We start from the raw sequence: 21,933 nt of genomic DNA, 5'->3' as shown, positions 1-21,933 counted from the left end.
AATAAAACCAAAGTATTCTGCTACAGTTCATTATTTGGGCTGAAACACCTTCTCTTGCATGTGTTTGCCCATGGGAAGAGATGGCAAGTCAGAACCTCTGTGATCTTCCTGAGAAATGGAAAGAATAAGAAATATGGAACAGCTTTTCCACTGGTTGGCACCAGTTTCCAGGAGAGCTTTCCTGCTTTTACCAGCTTAAGATCCATGTCCGTGCTTACGATGAGCCATTGAGGTAGTAATCCCATGTCACTCTAACTGGGTGACTGCACCTCAGTCCATAAACATAAGCACTCCTGGGAAACAAAGAATTACCTCTGTATTTGCACATTATTCTAACATCCCTCGAATAAACATAACTTCAGACCAGGCCCTATTGAAAAGCTGGGAGGGAATGGAAAGTGGAGAGGAAGACTCTGTGAGGTGAGGAAAACAAGGGAATTCTTACATAGATACCCGTTTTTAAAAAACATTTATCTCTAGTGTGGAGCACGATGGACCAGACAAATTCAGTGCCATAAACAACAAAGAAAGATAATTATACTGAATAATCCACATTGACAACATGAGTTCTGTGGAGTAAGGGAGATCTGTAAATCAAATCCAAGTAGGTCAGTAAATCTGTGTAGTACAGAGGCATCAGGTGTACATGGACAGGAGAACCTGAACAAAATTCACAGGATTAAATGCAACAGATGAGATTTTGCTGAGTCTAATGGACTAAGATTTCATTTTCAGTTCTTAATTCAATCATAAATATTTTGGCATGGTCAAAGTGACACAGCAAAACCAGACAGCATCAAATCATTAAACCAGGACCCATTTTTACCTTAAAATGGTAAAAGTAGTGTAGAGTCTATCATCTGTGCTCACACACATTTCCCACAACTGTGCTGCACTTGCATTTGGAGACTCTTTACGCAGTAAGATTAAAACTATGTTAAGGGCATTGAATAGACTGAAAATCTGGAAGCACCATAACATTAATTTCTTTAGCATGAATCATGTTCCCCACGACGTCAGCCTCTTGTTTCTGAGTTTCTATCGGTAAAAAGTGGAAAATGAAACACATGTAACATCAGGAACGACAAATCTGATGTGTCCAGCCCCACTGTGACAAGTCTGTTCCCACTTCTTTCCATGCTGTTGGTATTCATCCCCAGTGCCTAGTGGTTTACATCCAGAATTTTCAGGTTTCATCACTTCAGCTGGCCATGACAGTAATCCCTGGAAGGCCTTCCCTAACTGCAGTTATATTCTTCTGTACTCACCCAAACTTTGCCTCAACGCTTAATGTTTGAATGACTTTATCTACCTTTTCCTTTAAGATCCTAGTTTCACATCGATTTAAAACAACAGGTCTTGTAATTAAGCTGGATAACTGCAATCCAAAATTTTTCCTAGGCAAGACTCCAGTGGAGTTAACTGGCTTCCAGTGGGAGACTTGTCCAAGTAGGAAGGACAAGATTTGGCCTCAAACAGACCATAAACTCCAGTGTAAAACTCAGTAGTTGTTCAGAGGCTCACTCCTGTGACAACTTCATTCTTCATGTTTCCTTTCCTGAATTCCTTTCCTACTCATAGCAGGAAAGTTTTTCTGGCACCAAAATTAAATGATAATACCCTGGCCATCTCCCAAACCCCTGTTATGTCTTGAAGAAAGCATCATTGTCTCCACTGCTCTCAAAGGGAGTGTAAAGCCTCCAAGATGTCGGGTTTCTACATTTTGTCAAGAAAGGCCAGTTCTTTTCATGTAGGCAATAAACAGGCCCTGATAAGCAACAGTGACCCTGCCAAACTCACCAGTTGCTTCAGATGATGTAATAAGTACTTACACTTCCAATAAACCCACACTGCAGTATTTAAGGTATTCTCCACAGCTATGTAAGGAAGCACAGTGCTATACAACAGCTACCGAGGGAATTCTGCCTGCTCAGCCCGAGCAGCCCTACTTAACCACAGGAGTTCCATTCCACTCCTGCACATTTCCCATCCTTCTCAGAAGCTGGAGGCCATTCTCCTTTCTCAGTAAGTTCTTGTTGTGGTGAAACATAAACATTTGGGGTATTACATGATCCAAAATATAAGCACAGAATTAAACACGGCCTAGTTGACCAGACCATATGTAGATACTTTCACACTGCCAGCCTCTGTGACGAAGTACTCCTACACTTCCTTGTGACTGCACAGAACACACTACTTTCTTCATATCTGAGATCCCAAACATTTCTCATTCTTTCAAATGCTTCAGTCACTGAATTGTATCCCCCTTTGCCAAGGAAATCTTGGGAAAACAAGTCAGTCATATGGTGCTTCCCATAGGTCACCAAGTTCCTGCCTGAGCAGACCTAAGGGGAAAAGAGCCTTTCCAAAACAAAAGCTCAGCACTAAGGCTGTTGTAGCAGTGGTCCCCTGTTCTCTATCAAGCTACTGGATTTAGTTCACCAGATGATCTCAGCTACTGTAGAACCACATGGAGAGCCTCTCACCTCTAAAACTCATGACATAAATCACTTACAACTTTGTGAGCTAATGCATCTGGAAATGAGACTGGCACCACCCTGTTTAAAAGGCCCAGGGCTCTCCTTGGAAAGCCCCAGGACTAAAAAAGCTGCTGCACTCTGTACTAGCCTTAAAACAAAAGCGCAAACATAGGATAGAGGCACTTTTGGTAAGACGAGCTGGTAAAACATCCACTGTTACTTCAACTCCAACAACTTCTCACAGCATAAACAACGTGGCTTAAGTCACACACTCGCATCCAAGTTTGACTCTAGCCAATGTGATTCCTGATTTTCAGAAAGAGCAGAGATGGAAATACAGATCCTGGTATCAAATGAATTCACAGCACTGACAACATGACATTCCCTGCTAGTCCCATGCTCCCCCAGAGCCCAGATACATGCGTGAACACACAAGAACCACAAAACAGAACTTAGCAGACTTGCTCCTAAGACGAGGCCAGAATAACAGAGCTGAAACGCAGAGCTCAATAGAGAATTGGGGCTGAATTTTGCTATTTTAACAGTGACTTCCTTGACAGGTAAATCTTAGAACACAATTTTTGAGCCATCTATCATACAGCATATTTTGGAGAAAGACTATATTTCTGCAGTGAAGCCAGCTCTTCAGAGGCAAGTAATTTGTCTTGCATTGTGTTAGCTTCCACTGGCCTGCAGGAAATGAAATCTAACTCAAAAAATAGCTATTCTGATGAGGGTTTAAACTGAAAAGTAAAGACTGAAATGCTAGTCACTGTACACCACTGTCAGATTTTTGCCACATTGAGTAATTTTGCTTCCTAATGGAATTCACACTACTGACCTACCACAAAACATCTGTGAATTAAAGCATTTGGTGAAACATATCAGATTGAAAAACAGTGTTAGAATTGGACACTAAATGATCTGATGCTCTTGAGCTTTGACCTTGTGGAGCACTGTCACACACTTTGTGTGTGTCCAAAGTCTTTCCAAACACTTCACAATGATTCTGAAAGCAGGTCATTAACACATTTTGTCATGTTATACAATTTTTCCCTTCCCTCTAAACTGGGCTTTTTTCCAGGTCCAGTAGCCAACAATAAATCAATCACAGTCTCTCATAAGCCTTTTGACTTAAATTCTATCCTGTAGGTTGGGTTAAAACCAGAGCAGAAATCACTGCAGGAGGTGGGGAAGGAGAGGGCTAGTGGTGACTGCTGTTTAGGAGGTGTTTGCTTGACCCGCAGCTGTTCTTGTTGCCATTCTTTGTGGACTCCTCTTCATTATCTGTAACAGAATCTTCCTCCTCTTCATCACTGCGATCATCTTTCAAGTCCTAGGGAGAAGAAAGCACTGTGAGCATATTCTATACTTGCAGTATTTACTGTCAGGTAAGTCATGGGATTGCTACCACCATTGCTATAGACCTTTAAAACACCTATGGGTGCCAGACAAGGAAGACTTTCATTTTTAAAGTGAACTGGGTATCTGGATCTTTGCAATGACTTTGAAAGAATAACACATTAATTTCGTTAGCCAGATGCCCCCGTTTGTAATTGCAAAATGAAAAGGTGCCTATAAGTTCCGGAGCATGAGACATTCTCCCTTCTTGGAAATTCCCCACTATCCTCTGAAGACAAAACTCTTCTGTCCTCCATTTGCCTCAGGAAAAAAATACCGAAGTGCTAAAGGGAACAGATGAGAGGGGAGCTCTAAATACACCAGACAACGTCAAAACAGCCCCCCAGAAACACCCCTTCCCTCCAAACTGGAGGCTGACATCCGAGGACACACCAGTTAACACCACTTTAATCTTGTAGAACCTAATGTTCTTTAGACACAATTTCTTCCATGACCTTGGCCCAGTCATTTGACCTCTTCTTGCTTGTTTCCGCCTTCCCTTGTAAAGCGTTGCTAGTAACCCCTGGGTGCTGTGGGATTAGGTAACAGTTGTAAAGTGCAGGGAAGATGAAAAGAATATTGTATAAAGGCTAAATATGATGAATACACTCACCCAAGCAGAGGAGTTGAGAGGCTGCCTGCTTCTGACAGGTGTAAACTAAACAGTGACTAGTTGTGCCAGCATCTCCTGGTATTAACTTTGGTTAAAGAGACTTACTGACCCTAAAATATTCCTCCCTGCTTGATGGTGTATACATCATGTCGACCTTTGCAAAGGGAAGGCCATGCCGATACAGCTATCACATATATCTTGGATGTATCATCCTGCTAAGGGAATTGCCAGGAAGAGGACAGCTGCTCCATTAGCAGGGATGAAAGGGGGTCAGCGAGACAGTCTGCCCTTAGGAAAATCCCTTCCCAGCTCTATAGGAACAGCTTCTAACATTTGGCAATCATGCTTCATCCCCAGTCACACACAGCAGTGCCTAAAGAATGTTTACACCAGGCAGAGAAAGGACGTTGTGTCTACCTAGTATTTCACAACAACATTTGGAGAGAGGTAAGACAATTCTGTGCTGTTTGTCATGGCACATAAAATACACAATCAGTCTCTTATTTCCCAACTCCTACCATAACCCAAGACCTACTATGCATTCAGAAGTTTGGTTCAAACAGTCAAGGCTTTGGCATTAAAACCAAACACCTCTATTTCCCTTTCAGAGCAGCAAGATGACAAAAGCAGTACCTGCCCTTCTGGAAGGACTTTCCATACCAACTGATGACCTGCTCTGCAGACTCTAAAGGCACTGTAAATCAAGTGAACACTTCCTTCTGCCTAAGCGGTGACTGAGAACAGAAATGAGATCAAAGCAGGCACCTAAGAAACCTTTTCCACCTTCACCAGCAGTCTCCTGTGTGATTAGCAACTGCCACTGGTTGCCTCTTCCAGTTACTTCGAAGGTGCCTGGTAGACCTGATAGACTCACCTGACACCCTCTAGTTCTTGTGTTGGAAAAGATGGGTGATAGTCATTCCCTCTCCAGCATCTTATGAGTTAATAGACCACTTCTCACTTTAAACCAGGAGTTTCCCCATAGCTGAGGGTCAAAACCTGGGCCCTCACACTGTGCTGACAATTTACCCATTAGGACCAGGGTATCTGGTCTGTTAATGGGAATACCCAAATTTAACGGCCTGCCAGTTGGTGGTGTCTACATTCAGGTACTGAGGACTGTGGGTGCTGTGGTGTCTTTTTCTAACACAGGGGTGCTTGGCCTATAGGACTGTCTGCTGAGGGAGACCCAAAGCTGCTCTTCAGAAGAGAGTACGTTGCCTCCGGAGCTGCGTGCTGGAGCTGGCAGGGTCTGACATTAGCCCTCGTGCAGACAATCTGCTGCCTGTACAGCCACACCGGGGACCGCTCCGTCACAGAGGAATTTGTTCTCCTTGTCATCTGTCTGGATCTCAGCTAAACAGGCAAAGACTGCACGTTCTTCCTGCTCCTGGAGTGATGTGCCAAGGTCCGAGATGAGACGCAGAAGGAGAAACCGGCGTTGATCCTGCCCATCCTGTATCTGCTCTTGGAATGAACTAACAATTCCACTGTCTTAGCCTGCCGGCCTGAGGTCTTTCTTAAACACCAAATTCATACGGAGAAAATAAATGACAGCTCAGCAATAACTCATCCAATTGCCATCTCATATCCCTTTATACACTACACTTCTAGTAAAATGTATAGGACTAGAAAGAAAATTAAACTCTAAATTCTGTTTCATCAGAAACTATAAACTTCCTGGAGATTTTCTTCTGCCTTTTCCCTAACAACATACAAAGGGTATCAAAGCAAACAAATCTTACTGTAAATACTGTAAGATAAACTTGGCATGCCATCAGTTAGAGAAAAGGAAAGACAGCCTTTCCCACACAAACAATTTATGAGGTTCTGCCTCTTTCAGATCACCTCGCTCACTCCTGGTAGTTTTGCAATTTGTATTTGCAGTAAAAGACAAATGTTGAGGGTGTGGGGAGAGGTTTGTTATTCTTTTTACCACCACAAATGTTTCAGAAAATAAAATGCAAACTAAACCTAACACAGGGTCTGATGAAGAATCTGCTGTGCTCACTGCAAGTACTCCCATCCTCCTGAGCAGCCTCTGGCTGAGGCTGCAAATGTGGGGAGTGAAAGGGGAGGAGATCCTGATCCCTACAGGAATGAGCTGGCATTTCCAGCATGGAACTGGAAACTCAGACAGGATTTGCTTCCCAGTTTTAATGCTGTCAAGCTGGATACTCTGATTAAAGGCACTATATGTAGTAATTAAAAAACATGTCAATGTTTTTGCCAGCACACTGCAAATCCCTGCATTTGAGATAATGTCTTCCCTAATTCAAAGCAGCAGGAATTAGATTTCTTTGTATTCTAAAGCAACCATCGCAAATTTGCTTCATTTGGGGAAAGAGCATTACTGCTGAAATCCTGATATTAACCAAGAAAAAATGCTGCTAAATCCAATCTAGACTTGTATTGCATTTTTAAACATTAACCTGCTTCCTGACCAAGTGCCTCTACAGATTCTTGCTACAGAAGAGTCTGGCCGTTTTTGCCTAGCTTAAGTGGCAGAGCAGAACTTTAAATAGCAATAGCTTCATCTGTAACTAGAAAACCAAACAAACCTGTCTTTGCAAACTGTTTAACAGACCATTATAGATATAGCAAGATATCGTAAGAGAAGTCTGTGCCTCTTAACTTTGACCTTCTAAGAATAACAGAAAATATAACATTTCTAGGATTTTCCCTGCTTTAACACCAAGATGTTTTCTCTGAGCCCCTCACATCATATATTACAGTTGTGTTTTCCACCTCAAAGACTCTGCTCTTACTGTCCCTGAGCAACAACAGATGAATATACTATCAGAAACACAAGAGCTGGCAAACTGTAAATACCACAACTGAGGCCATCATTAATACTCAGTGCTTTAGTTTAATGGCATCAGCTGCATTTATTATACTTCAGATGGTTTAGGGTAACAGACAAAATGGATGTGTATATTTTATGTTCTGGATGACTAACCAATTTAATCTTTCTAAATGGATGAATGGTTTCAAGGTTTATGAGAAGCAACACTAATGCTATAAAGTCTGCAAGAGAGCCATTTGTAGTGAAGCCAAAGCCGCAAACTCCTATAATCTTTTTTCCTTTTGTTTAACCCTTCCACCTGCTGCTCAGTCTGCCTCTTTTAGTTAAATGAACCGTATTTGTTAAGGTAGTTTTGGCTTCTTGCATTTCACTGCTGTTCAAACGTGTGTTATTCAAGCCATTACCACCACATCTTACTATATGAACTGTAAAGGACCTTCCAAGAGCCTTCACCTAGGAAAAAGACTTCTTGAAATTAAGAGATGAGCAAACTTCATAGGCCACTTCCCAGCCTCTTGTAAAGAGAAAAACATTTGTCAAGTCTCCATCTAAACTAATAGAATTTACTCCTACCTGTGCAAGTTTGTCTCAATAAAGCACTCAGAAATCACTTCCCTCTTGACACGCTCTTGGTGCTGCACTCTTTCTGCTACAGCTGATGAGAGCACTGTGAGAAGGACAAGGCTGGGTTGGAAGATGGATGGAAGTGTGGGTTTCCTGCTCCTCTCTGCTGGTGATGCCATCTGAAGCTGACTGACACCGCCTTCTCTCCTGCTCCCCTTTACTGGGCACATGGCATCAGTGTCTGTGTCACAACACAGCCATGGCTTCCTACCTGCTATACAGCAGTTAAAGTGTAAGAGCAGAGGGAAAGACAGTGCTGAGCAGTATAAAATAAGAGGCAAAAATCTATTGTAGCAACATGGATTGATCCTATAAACAGTGGGAAGCCCTAGCAACGTGTCTCCTGCTTTCTCAGGAGGGGAAGGGCACTTGCTACAGAACAGATTGTGGGGTCAGCGTGGCTTAGAGCAGATTCTCAAGTCAAGGTCTCAAAAGGTAAGAAAAAGAAAGTGGCTGAGAGCTATCTGAGCAGATGTTTCTGCAGTGAAGGGCTCAGTTGCTACATTTGTTTCATGACTCAGCTTTCAATCCAGCTTCTCCCTGACAAAGACACGCATTTTGAGCAGCACACACTAAGGTTGGGTTGGTGTTATGAAGGCAGTAGTGTAGAACCAACACTCGCTCAAGGCTTCTCGGCAGCATAAGGAGATTTCAGTTCTGCCCGTGCCTGGACAAGACTAAAAGCAATTAATCTTTTAGGCTAAGCATAATTTACATCCACACAGTTCACTGGGTTTCTTCTACCAGGTACAGGTATATAAAAGCAATTCTCAGCTGTCTCTGGATTTTTAATTCTGTGCTGCCTGATTTGGTGAAATTTTGATTTTTGGATTTTCACATATTTATTCTTACCCTTCAGTTGGAATTTCCTGACTTTTAAATGTATCTTATATTAAAATCAGAATGTCCTAAATCTTACACCTTAATTCTACCTTAAGAATATTTTCATTTAAATATCAACATATTGACTAGATCTTGATTTTTCAATGTAAAGACAATAAATTCCACAGCACCTGCACATATGGAAACAGCCTGCAGTACAAAGATGAAAGCTATTAGTCAGGTCAGCAACCACTGACTCAAATAAAAGAGATAATAAACAAGAGAGATAATAAAAAGTCAGTCCAAATAGATAGAAGGGGGTACTTTTCTAACAAATACTACTATAAAGTTGATGAATCTCTGAGTTCAACATGTTTAATTCAACATCAATAATTCAACTCAGCTGACATATGACTTAATATGTCTTTACTTTCCTGTGGAGACTAAGAAATATACATTTGGATTCAAGCAAACTGTTCTATATTTCCAGCCTGGAAGATTTTATTGGAAAATATATATCCCTTCTCAGCTCATACACACTGGGCAACATAAATAATGTTGATCTTCCATGGAAGATGCACTGTTGGACTCTGCTTTCTGCAGTTTTAAAATGAAGATGCAGACTTTCTAGATTAATTGTATTGGACATCTTGTGGCCAAAACTCTCTTATAATCTCTCTCTTCTATGTAATACCCATTCCCCAAGCTTTTAACTGGGAGTTTTCAGAGGGAACTCAAAGTTGATATGTGAAAAACAAATTAACAGTTACACTAATTCCACAAATGTTGAGAAGAACTGTCTCATAAACCAGATGTTACTATCAGAACATGTCCCTGGTTTTGACTGAAGGAATAGATTTAACCTCAGATAGAGCTCCCTTGTGTTGTCACTCAGCATACCACACCTGTAACCAGAGCTGGAATACCCTCAAGTTCAGAAGAAATAAATCCTTGTTTACAGTTAATCAGGTGCTCGGTGGTTTCAATAAAGTCTGCTTGCTGTGTTATTGAAATCCACTGAGCAAACCTTGCACTCAAGTGTCTGTGGCTTTACGGTAATGTCAAAAGCCCAGGAGGTACCGAGTGAGTCAGAATGTCCCACTGCTTTTTGAATTATTCCAATTTTAAATCCACGGCTGGCAAAGAAACAAAGAACAATATAATAGGCATTTGATGCTGTTCTCTATAGTGAACTTCTTTTTACCCTAGCACAGAACTTGCATTAAGCCAGGGAGTGCAGTGGTATAAACCTTTATCAGAACATGCACTTTATTCCTTATAAATGGTGTTTTGGCTACAAAACAGCTGATCAGATACTCACATCAGTGAGGTAGGATACTGCACTGGAGATGAAGGTTTTGCAACAACACAGCTGCTGCAGAATATTCCTACAGAAGCCTTATAGGGCTAATAAACTATTCTGAAACCACAAAGTATACAACCATGCAAATGACAGGCACTCTTCTCTAATGTGTCTAGTGTTAAGAGGTGCTCATTTCCCTATTTTCACTGTTAGAAGGCATTCTAATTCTTTTGTGATGTATCTAGAGGTTATCTCTGCGCTTAAACATTAATCAAATTTTCAAGTCACATACCTTACAAGTAGCATCTTTTCATTTGACATTCATAAGATAACACCTAAACTCTTTTCAATAAAGTACTTCTAAACAACCTGATGTCGAGGCTAGATATAGAATATTTTAAGTAGTACATAAAGAACAAAGTTTCTTAAATAGTATCGGAAGTCTCTGAGACCTGTGTTCTTGACATTGGTGAACATTTTACTTCACTGAAGTCAGGTATCTACTCAGATGGCTCAATAACCAACAGAAAGAGAAACTGGTGTCTCCAGAGGGTGATCTGCCCCACCACTGCTGGGGTTACAACACTCCACACAGTGAATTGCTCACTGGAGACACTGCTTTTCCTCCACTGATTGCAGAGGGATCCCTGAACTTGAGCTAAGCACAGCTTAAGTTACACAAGACAAATCCTACCCTCACACACTTCACACCATCACTGCCTGATTAGGCTGATTTGTTTTAAATCCAGGATAGGGCAATTTCCTTTCTCAGCTGCTATTAATCTATCACTAACTAGTTTTATTTCAAGCGTTTTGATTTTAAAATGGATTCAGCAGACTGCAGTAGTGTGTGAACACCTCTGAAAGTATGAGAATTACTCACCTCATAACAAAGTCACAATTCAAACCTCTGCAGCATATATTAAAACTAGTAACTGAAGGCATCGAAAGTTCTGTGGAAGGCCTAGGGTTTGCTCTGTGGATTGATTTTTGGCAATTGAATAAATACATATGCACACTATTATGCATATATAGTTTTTATATAGGTGCATATATATAAAACTAGCAACAAATGGAACATATCATAAATATCCTGCTAGAAAATTAAAAGATATGAGCAGTTAACAAGGGAAGCCAGAAAAACTGTCAGCAAATGCTCTTCTGTAAAGCAATTGATTTTAAAGCAAAAATTTTACCAACATTTGTCTTTTATCTGAATTAAAAACTTTCACATTAAAAAAAGGTCATTTAGATCAGGGATTTACTGAAAGTGGAGCTGCCTTGTGCCAGACATACATGCAGAGAGAGGGGTGGGGGTGCTTGTTTGGCCAGATCCATTGCTGGTGAAAACTAACACAATCCCATTGACTTCAAGTGGAGCCATGCTCAATTTATACCAGCTGAGAACCTGGCCTTGGACCAGCACTGCAGGCTTCTGCTGACCCGGCCAGGGCAGGAATTTGCCTGTGATTTGCTTTCAGAATGACACACAGTTCTGATTTTCTATTCCTGGAGGCTGTGGTCATCTGCAGCTCCCACTGAAGTCAAACTCGGCAATTCTGGAAGCAGTAGCCTTCTATTGCAGCCCAGAAGAGACCTGCACAGCCTCATTTATGACACAGGTGACATGAGAAAGGCAAAGGGAGCATCCACACACCTCACTTGTTGGATTATGGCCAGAGGACTGAGCCTGCTCCTGCACAGCCTTGTGTGTGCTTAACAGGGCTTTGAGCAACCTGGTCTAGAGGAAGGTGTCCCCGCCTGTGGCAGGGGGTTGGAACTAGGTGAGCTGAAGGTCCCTTCCAACCCAAACCATTCTATGACTGTGATTCTATACTTTAATGCTCCCACCCCACCGTACCTTCACAAGCCCATCTATTCCAGTCAAAATGCTCAGAAATTATTTTCTTCAGTTTCTCATCAGTTCATTCCTCCATAATGGTCACAACAGTCCTTAAGTTGTCTGAGGTTTACCTGATTGCTATATAATATTCAAGTGAAAGGTGTTGTGGAATTATGGGTATTCTAAACAACAAATAAAATAAAAACCAATATTCAGCAAAGATCACTGTTACTGTTTTGAAATCTGAAAAGTGTGCTTTAGAATACAGTATAACATACCTCCCTGGAAGTCATTGCTCAGCTTCTGACCCCTTCCATGCTCTGGAGTAAAAGTAAGGATTTAAATAGCAATCTGCCTTTTATCTCACAGTGAAATGAACTCATTAAGGCAAAGGAGACCAGATAGTGCTCTGGGATTGGCACCTCACAGTTGTGTAGCAGAGAACTGGTGGTGCTTCCTCTTTCACAGACTCTGGTGGGCACTTTGATAATACATGTTACTGAGGTCAGCCTCGACTTCACATCCCCAGTGAGGGTAAGACTCCAGAGCTCCCCAGCGTGCTCACAACAGCTTGTCTCCTCTTTGCCTATCATTGTAAATACCAGCCAGCCAACCTCTTACTCTTTTATGATTCCTTCTGCCTGCCTCTCACCCCTCCTCCCTCCGATGAATTTGGCAGCCTGAAGTGAGACATGTAGCCAGGCTTCGGGCTTAACTAGACTGCAGCAGCAGAATGGGAAATATGCAGATGAAAGAAAGTCATAACAGGAAGTAATTTCCCTTTACAAGGGCATGAGCCTCTGTGCTGCTGACCTGGCTGGCGAGCTCCCATCTCCAGGCTATTAAAAAGCTCATGTCCCAAAGGCAGAAACTCTAACCAACTGGGAAGGCTCCCAGACAGACTGGTTTTCATCTCTGAGAGGGGAAAACATTCATTCATCCTATTTTGTCCCCCTAATAAGCTATCCTCATGAGAAAACCTGCTATAAATATTTAGCTGTTGAGAACCAACAAATTCAATGTCTCCATAATCCATTTTCCTTTAAAATGGGGAATAAGCAACCTCTGTTAACCTAGCTCAATCTGTCCTGTGTTCGTGCTAAACCTTCACGCAGAGAACTCAAACTCTGAAGTGGGACATCTGTGTGTAATGGCCCTTCCCAGTCTAGAAAGTAACCACAAAATCTCCAGGGAAAGCTTTTCCACAACTTCCCAGTCCCAGAGAGTCATGAAATTTGTAACTAAATACATTATCATTATTCTCTAAAACATATTACTGCTTTTAAAATGGCTACATGGTATAAAGGCAAGCACCCCTCTTGGTCCGTTTTATCAGCACCCTGATAGCCATTGGCACGGTACAGGCTTAACAAAACACGTACATAAAAGAAAACAACACTTACATGCTGCTCATTTAGGAAACTAAACCCTGTCCTCTGTTTAACCCCTGTAGAATGCCATTTTTCTGAAATTAGACTTCTCACTGAATGTGTTAATTCTCATTAATTTTCATTTTCTAATTATAAATGTCCTGAAAATAGATTCTTTTACTTCTTCAGAAAGAAAAAAAAAAAAATCAGCTGAAAGTCTGACTTTTTAGGCATCCAACAAACTGCTGTGCATGCCAGAACTGAATATACATTTCATTTCATGCTTCATTTTCACATCCCAGTAATTGCTGGGTGTATGGAAGCACAGCACTTGCGCATGATCAGGGTCAGGTGGTGACCCTTTCCAGCTCAAGTTCAAAGCCAGCATTTATTAGCTGGGAACAATCGGGCTCAGCTCACCTACAGAGGGTCTAGTGCACACCAAACAGCACACGGCTCAAGCACATCAACACTGGATCCAGTTCTATCTGCCACAGAAGAGATTTAAAGTGTAATCTCTTTAAAGGCCATTCTACTTTCATGATGCATTGAGCTTGTTTCCTCTCTGTAGTTTTAAAAATAAGCTTTCTGTGTAGGATTAAATATCTCAAGTTATTGCACAGTTCAGTGAGAAAGTTGGTGCTGCCTCAGCTGCCAGGACAGCTGAGTGTTCACAGTCAGCACTCCTAAGTGAATGGACACTGAAGACTGACACTCTATTGAAGGTAAACCAGTAGATTTTAACCACTATGGATCCATGGTCTAATTCTAAAGGCTACAGATCTTATTCTAAAGGTAACTAAGGAAAGCAGAGCAAATGCTAAGGGCTTAAATTGTCACCCAGAAGTCTGTACTTCCATGGGAAATGTTTAAGGACCTGTAAACCAAAAAACACCATTGTTGTGGGCCTGTGTCTCATGAACAAGAAAACTCTCACCCAAGTTCAGCACTGAGATTCCACACTCCCGGGACCCATGTGTTTAGAGAATAAGAGATTCAAGAACTATTAGCAATAAAAGATCTGTCTGATGCAAACAGATCAAGCATCAAAAGGTAAGAGGAAAAATAATAGAAGGGTCCCAGGGAAGGAAAGATCTGCAGAAGCTGAGGGGAGTCTGAACAGCCTCAGACTAACCTCAGCTAAAGGCATCTGTCAGGAGCAGGTAGTTTGGCCTGTGGGAACAGTATAACTTCATTTAAAAACTGACACAAAAAGTTATAGCAGGTCTCTAAAGAGAGAAATTCACAACAAGAAAGATAGAAAGTAGCATAGGCCAGCACCTCTGCAGGTGTAAAGAATCGTTATTCTACAGTTTAAGTAGTGAGGGCATGTTTTATGAGAGCATATGATGTCTGTACTCCAAAGGACTTTCAGGCCTTGCCTACACATTAATACGAAAACATATCAAGTGTGTCATGGGCACACGTTTAGGGATGCAGTTTTAGTAGTAGATCTTCTTTCAACATAGAAAAGAGAGCAACTGATTCAGGGAGTCTTTGTATGACTAACCACTTTCCACGGCAAGGGCTCTACTGGCATCCCAGTACGAGTAGGTAAGAAAGAATGAAGGAAAGAAAGTTAACTGGAGCTGGCAGAGATGTCTCAGTGTGAGAGCAATCCTCAGACAGAACAACATGCTGAAGTAGAATAATGATGGCTGGGAAACAGCAGAAGTATCATAAGTATTTCACAGCTCTCACTTCAACCCCCACATAGTCTTTTCTGTTCATTTTCAGCTACCCCTACTCTGTCATCCATCATTCTTTGTCACTGTTCCCTTAGGAATTTGGACCAAATAAGGAGTGAACAAACCATGGACAAGGATATGCCCAACCAAACTCTTTAAAAAGCTTGCTCACTGAGCACAAAATACCAAAGGGATATTGTAGATATATAGGTGGCACCAGCTTATTTTTTTAGAGTGACAAGTCCAAAAGCCTGCTCTACAACACTTCAGAGTCTTCTCTGCTTCAGGAAGAGGAACAAACCACGGTGAATCAAATGAAACTGCAGCTGATGACTCCTAAATAACAGTGACCATTAGTAAGAAGCTCATTGCCTTACCTGAGGGCAGTCTGATGGTGACAAAACAATTAAAAGAGAAAGAAAACATATCCCTGGTCACCTTACAGTCCATTAAAAACCTGCCATTACCTTCTGCCAGTGCTGGACTTTGCATCAGCCCTGAAGTACCTGAGTCATGTGGACATCATGCCCATTTCCTACAACTTACACATATTTTTCAAGATTTAAAGCACTGTAGTCTCAAAACTTTAACTCAGTGTGTAATGGTTTTTACATCTATTTTACATCTTAATTTGCCATAACAATGTGGCTCTAAGCTGCTGTCACTCGCTCTCTTTTCCTGACCTTGGAAATAAAATGTTGAATCTCCATGGGATTTTCCTGGCAAGAGATTTTAAATCAGTGCACATGTACATACTTCTCTGTATGTTTTTTCAATTTTCCTAAAATATTCTCATATGTGCAGACATGATGACTAGACATGTTTCAGTGGTGCTTGAAACTTGATACAAGTGGGTATTTTAACCATGTAATTGAACAATATTACAGAAAACACACGGAGTCTCCTAGCAACAAAAGGCCTTGGACATCAAGATGGCAGCAGCAGCGAGCATTGCAATTGCCTGACCTAACCTGAAAAGAAATTGCACTGAAGAATGTCCTTCCTCTCACAGCAGAACTCATCTAAGATACATGGCTACAGGTTTGACCTTTAGGGCTTTTCTCATATACATGAGAGTTCATATATGTGAGCAACAGCATTGCTTGTATACAGGGCCACGAGATGTCATATGGAAAAGGACATTTGGGTTCCTTTTTGGGTATTTTTCTATTTTCCACAAGTAAGAATAAATCTTTGATTTGAAAAATGTAATAGAATCATAGAATCATGGACTGGTTTGGGTTGGAAAGGTCGTCCAGTTCCAACCCCCTGCCATGGGCAGCATGAGAAAACAGGACATAGAGGGGCAGAGCAAGATCATCTCCTCCCTCCTTTCCATCTTCCTCATTTTTATTCATCTCTGGCTGCAATATCTGGGAGAAGGGAAATAGCAAGATTCTTAGTCCAAGTTCTTTTATGTTGAAGCAAGTCAGCCAGCTGAGCAATCACCACAGAGGACTGAGGGTAATTGTCCCCTTTATTAGTGCAGAGGGGAGGTGACATCTGAGATGAAGAGCTTCTGACCAGCCAACCTCAGTCAAAAGCCATCTCTTCCCAAAGTGGGAAAAGCAAAGCACAGTCGAAGCTACCAACTCAGGAGGCTGCAGTACTTGATATCATTTCTGTATTAATTCCTGCCTTTAACAAGCCTCCTGCCACAGCCTGGAAATCAAAGTATTGAATCTAGACCCACAGCTCTAAGGAAGAGCTGATATAGCTCTGTGTGACCCTTCAAGTAAGAGCAAAGAGGACCTGGTGGGTATGTGATATCCTGGAGACCTAGGCCCTTCTGTTTATATTCCCTACAGAGTCCGACCTTTCATGTTTGACCCAGACAAGTCCTTTAATCTGTCCTTTGACAGGGGACAACAGCACTTCCCGCTGAGAATAAATACATTTAAGACCACTGACTTTCAGACAGTGCAATGACATGGTCCAGAAGGATACAACTGGGGGAGACACCTGCCCCTGGACGGATGTTAAGAGCTGTTTACTGCTGTACTACAGTCGTTTTCAGTGGTGACCCCATCAACCCAGACTGGCTCAAGGCACAGAGGGCACTGAGAACGTTCCTTACACCCTTGCTATGCTCAGAGCTTCCTTCAATTCAACAACAACATCACTCCCTACTCCCAGTTACATCATGACTTCATTTTTCCATCTGAAGTAGCTAACTGTTGCTTCAAGAAAAATGTCCAAAATTGCCTGTTTTCTGAATGAAAACTTTAAAAGTCTTGGGCAGAGAAACAAAACCCTTCTATAGTACGAGATGATGGTTTACTGGTATTTCACTAAAATAGCAACAGCTCTTTGTGTGGAGTATGTCTATAACAAATATGTTGGTATAAAAACGCCGCCTTGCAAACACCATTCTTTGCAACGTTGCCTTTACAGCTTTGGAGGCACTGGCTGCTTTCACAGCCAAGTTTGCCACCGCTATGGAAAACAGGCTGCACATGCAAGCCAGCTGAAGTCATAGGGACTGAAAAGGGCTAGGGCTGCTGCTGCTACCACTGTAAAATGTTATTTGGAAACAGTCTTCTCCCAGAGCTCTATAAGGAATCAAAAATCTATGGTAGGGATGCAGGCTCGCTGCTTGCCCATTTTTTAGCAATGACTAATACAAAAAAATTCTTATCTCAAAATAAAACATTTCTGCCCCTTACAAAGGCATCTAAGCAGGCAGGGCAGAATGGCCTTATATAGCTGGTCCAGTAACGTCCTCTTCCCCACTGGATCTGAAGACCTTCTTGCATTGTACTCTCATAACCTCAACTAAGTGGATGGAGAGTTATGGGAAAGCCTTTCTCTTCCTCTGCTGCAAGGCAGAGGGATGTCCCTCTTGATTTCATCAGGAGACTTGTGTGAGAACAGCACAGAGACAAGGCCAGAAAGTAGAAAATGAGAAGTAAACCACTTTAACACTTAATAAAGCAGGCCAGAAATAACTTTGTAATTAATCTAACAGAGGTAAGCAACACACAAGAAATACAAGCTTCTCAGTGGCTAAGGGAACACAGAAGCATGCTTTAGGAGCAGAAAAACGCAAACCATTTCTTCTACAGATTTGTCCCTTTTGTACAGCTGTTTGCTCTCTAACAGGGGTTGAGTTTGTAACTGCAGTTTTCTTCTAGGGTAGACATTGGGGCTCCCTATGATATCCAGCTGTCTATTTCCATCAGATTTGAAGGAATCCAATAATTACAGGATGATTTCTGTCATCAGGCAAGCAACAACTAAATGCATGTAGGAAGGAACATTTCTATTTCCTTAAGATGCTTCACAGCATTAACTGCCTCAGATAAAAGGGCAGAGTTGGCTCAATTAAGGTTTTGCATCTTGATCCTCAAAAGAAATACCATTTTTCAATAGCACAACTTAGGTTTCCCCTTAATGAGCAAAATATACCTGTCAATGCTTAAGCCTCTCCTCTTTTGGTATGTTCCTACAAAGTCCAGTGAGAAAAGATTGCTTTCACTCGGAACACAAGAACTTCTAGAGAGTTCTGCACCATCTCAGGGCTTCAGTTTTTGAGAGAGATCATTTCTCATTTACAGTCAGACCAAATATCAGATACAAGCAAAAAACAGTTTTAGCTGAAGTTTTGCTATTCTGATCCATGACTTTAGTTGTGACTCAGAGTTAGAAAGCACATTTGAACAGCTCTATACCCTGCAGATCCCTATCAAAAATGCTGGCATGAAAGTTCACGAAAACAGTAAGAAATTCCAAGTAAGTGTCTTGGAGGTATTAGCATCCGTTTGATACTTCACACTTCTTTCTGCAGAAGTAAATTGCTTACCTTTAAGAAAATGAACCTTTTCAAAATCTTGAAAATTAAGTAACCCCAGTATAAATGCAAGCCTTGGAGGATCAACAGCTGCCCATTGAACAGAAAATACGCTATGACAGGAGTCGTGGAGTAGAACGTAGGCTGATACAACGTGGCACGAAGAATCCTGAAAAACAAAGGTCAGAGTTATGGTGAAAGATTTCATCTCTGTGCTATTTGCAGCTATTTATAATTTCACATTCCAAACTGATTAATTATTTCCACAAATATTAAAAAGCTCTGCAAAGATGACATGCATTAACAAGCCCTGTCTTAACTACATTATGCATCTCTATTGAAATACAGACTTCAGAAGATGAGAGATTGGAGTCTTGCACAAAAGTATTCTAAACAAGGTTAGAACACAATCCTATTTTTCCAACTCTTGATCTCTGTGTGGTCTAGATACTGTGCAACTGAGAGCTTTCCTATGCCTTCTTTTTTAATACAAATTCTTTCTAATCTGTAATCCACACTCCAGAGAAAATCCTTCAGGCTTTACAACAGGGCTTTTTGTTAATTAACATATGTTTTGTCCATCTTCAGACTTCACTACTTCTATATTATTTGGGACTTTTTGAGTGCCTTTAATCTCATCATGTTTTGCTTCGAAGCTCAAGAACTCAAGAACAAGAAACTCAGTGAAGCAAAATGATTGGAGATCACTTGTATAGTTAATAAAAAAATAACAATAAAGTAAAAGGCATCAGCATTTCTGAAAGAAAATACTACAGGAAATTAAATCCTTGTGTTGATCAATGTTCAGAACTATTAATTTAACCAGCTTGAGTCTCTAAGGGTTTGTCCACATGGGGGGAGAGGCTTGAATGCAAACGAGAGCAAGTCAAGGAAACCATGAATGTGAAACACATTAAACAGTTTTTAAAAGCTAAACATGTTAAGCATTAAGCACACTAAGCACCCATGTGGATACTCCAAAGCAGATTAAATTATAGTACACCAAAGTCATGCAAGTGTTTAAGCAAGCTATGATTTACTTGTGTTCACTTCATAAGGTAATTGGTTCACCTTAACTTTTTCTGAATGCTCCTCATGTGAGTGAGTGGCACTACCCAAAACTAGGTAGCAAAAGGGAGGCTCTGCAAAATAATTAACTATAATCATGTAGGAATTACACTGTACTCTGCCTCTGCAGCTACAGCAGGAGGGATGGAATGAAAGGGAGGAATTATTTCTCCTAGTTAAGTAGCTCAATCCTCTTGAAAATGCAGGAGCTCATAGCATTTAATTACAATTCACAAAAATAAGTGAAATAATACATAAAAGCCTTTATTTAGGTTAGCTATTTTCAAGATGCTCATTTAAGAAATTGTTTTTACTGAGCTTAAGTTCTGCTTCTGCTCTCTAAAGTACAATCCATTCCTTTCCTTTTCCCATCACAACCAATACTAATCTCCCAATGGGAATGAAATAAAAGCCTGTGAATACATCAAATATTGCTTACCAGAAGGGGAACAGGATGATTCTTGTGATGAAGAATGCAATAGAAAAGATGATAAAGAGCATATTGCAGGTTTTCTCCCAGTGAGCGTAATTAAACATTTTGGCTGCCTGCATTGAATGAAAACCATCAAATGTATTACAAATATTCTCTGAATTAAGTTCCTTTCTGCATTTCATAAATAAAGACTCATCTTCCACCTAAGCAGGAAGAAGATATCCTCCCCATTTGACATGTAAGGCAATCATTTTACTGATACCTAATAAAGCAGTATCAAAACAGATTCTTTGTTTATATTTCTCCTTTCATCTTGAAGGAGAGGACTCTGTATCAAAGGCCTAAAGAATCACTCTTGGATCAGAATATAGAAGTGTCATGAAAACACAAAGTGCTCTTGAAAACAGAGGTGATCTCTCATTCTTGTACCAGATTCAAAATGGGCTGAATCAAAGAGAAGCTGCTGGCCACATCTGCAGGCTCAGGAGCAGCGGTGACCCCTTACACAGGCATTCTGGTGCATGCATGTTACTGACCCTTCTCCGTGCCTAATTCAGCTTCTGCTTTCTCCTTACTGAGAACTGGAGATCCTCCTGTTGGTCTCTATCCTGCTAATAAGGATTATAGTTGCTGCTTATCCCCCAGCTGAACTGTACAGCTCTCTATGCTTCACTCAGCAATCACTCTGGGCACTGTTGAATGAAGCAGATGCTATCCAGTGCGAGCAAAGCTTCAGGTGCCAAGCCTAGATTTCAAACAGCAGTTTAATGGACGTTTTTGTTTGAGTGGCAGGGCTGAATTAAGTAATTCTGGTACCCAACCTTAGTTTCCATCCGAGCGCTGTCCTACCAATTGTCAGCTCAACTGTTTATAAGGTCACACAGTTACCTGGGCCACAGGGCAATTCAGGACTAAAAGTAACCCAGCAAAAAACCCTGTATGCACATGTTTAATCTGGACCAATCCCAACTCCATGACCCCGCAATTAGTTGTTCTAATACAAGGGACAGAGTATCAGCAGCAGAACTGCACAGTGATGGAAAACAGCCTACAAGGGCTGTTTACACTGGCATTGCCACCACAAGAGGTGATGAAGCTGTGCTCTCAGTCTTGGTGCTATAAAGTCAGGATAACTCTGTTGAAGGAAATAGTGGGCATTTGTCTTCTAAGAAACCCAGGAGCAAGTCTCTGTGACTGCAGTGCTGTGTGCAGAATAGGACACTTCTGAGTCTTAAACATTTCTAACCATTGATATTTAGTTCAGGGAAGGGACTTTCCCTTTCAGTCCAGGGGAAGAAATGTTTCTTTTGCCAGTAGATGCCTGTGGTACCTTGTTCAGGGACAGCTTAAGTGTCTCCAACCAGAAGTCTAATGTAGATGTACCCCTTGGGTCAACACAAGGGTGTAAATGCTGACAAAATTAAGCCAGTTTGGAGAAGCAGCCAAAATTTTGGCTGCTAAATTTGCTTGAGAACTGGTATCATGACAAGCTGTTCACAGGCTAGCCAACTTAGTCTAATTTTAACAGCAAAGCAAGAATAATCCAGGGAGGCAGCTGTATTTCCAGTCCCCATTCTGTACTGCAGAACTTCTCTTGTGCTCTTTTCTCACAATGGATTCTTTAACAGAGTATCAGCTTAAATTATCCAGAAGTTCTTTTTTATCTCACAATTTACAAATCTGTGAAGCCAT

The 21,933-nt window shown here is 41.2% G+C and overlaps 1 protein-coding gene across 5 annotated transcripts in view; it reads right to left on the bottom strand.

Moving 5' to 3' along the window:
* Positions 1-452: 452 nt before the first annotated feature.
* The window catches only part of CERS3 (ceramide synthase 3), a 48,100-nt gene continuing 26,619 nt past the window's right edge, over positions 453-21,933 (bottom strand). For all 5 annotated transcript variants that reach the window (XM_030497485.1, XM_030497482.1, XM_030497486.1 and 2 more), the window contains exons 9-11: positions 20,248-20,354; positions 18,753-18,909; positions 453-3,816 (exon numbers count right to left, since the gene is read on the bottom strand). In XM_030497485.1, coding sequence (XP_030353345.1) covers positions 3,685-3,816; positions 18,753-18,909; positions 20,248-20,354 — 396 coding nt within the window. In that variant the 3' untranslated portion in view covers positions 453-3,684. The remainder of the gene's footprint in view (positions 3,817-18,752; positions 18,910-20,247; positions 20,355-21,933) is intronic.

The sequence above is a fragment of the Strigops habroptila genome, chromosome 9 (assembly GCF_004027225.2).
Source record: "Strigops habroptila isolate Jane chromosome 9, bStrHab1.2.pri, whole genome shotgun sequence".
NCBI lineage: Eukaryota > Metazoa > Chordata > Aves > Psittaciformes > Psittacidae > Strigops > Strigops habroptila.
Note: the sequence above shows the minus strand (reverse complement) of the source record. Positions and strands in the feature narration are given on the sequence as shown.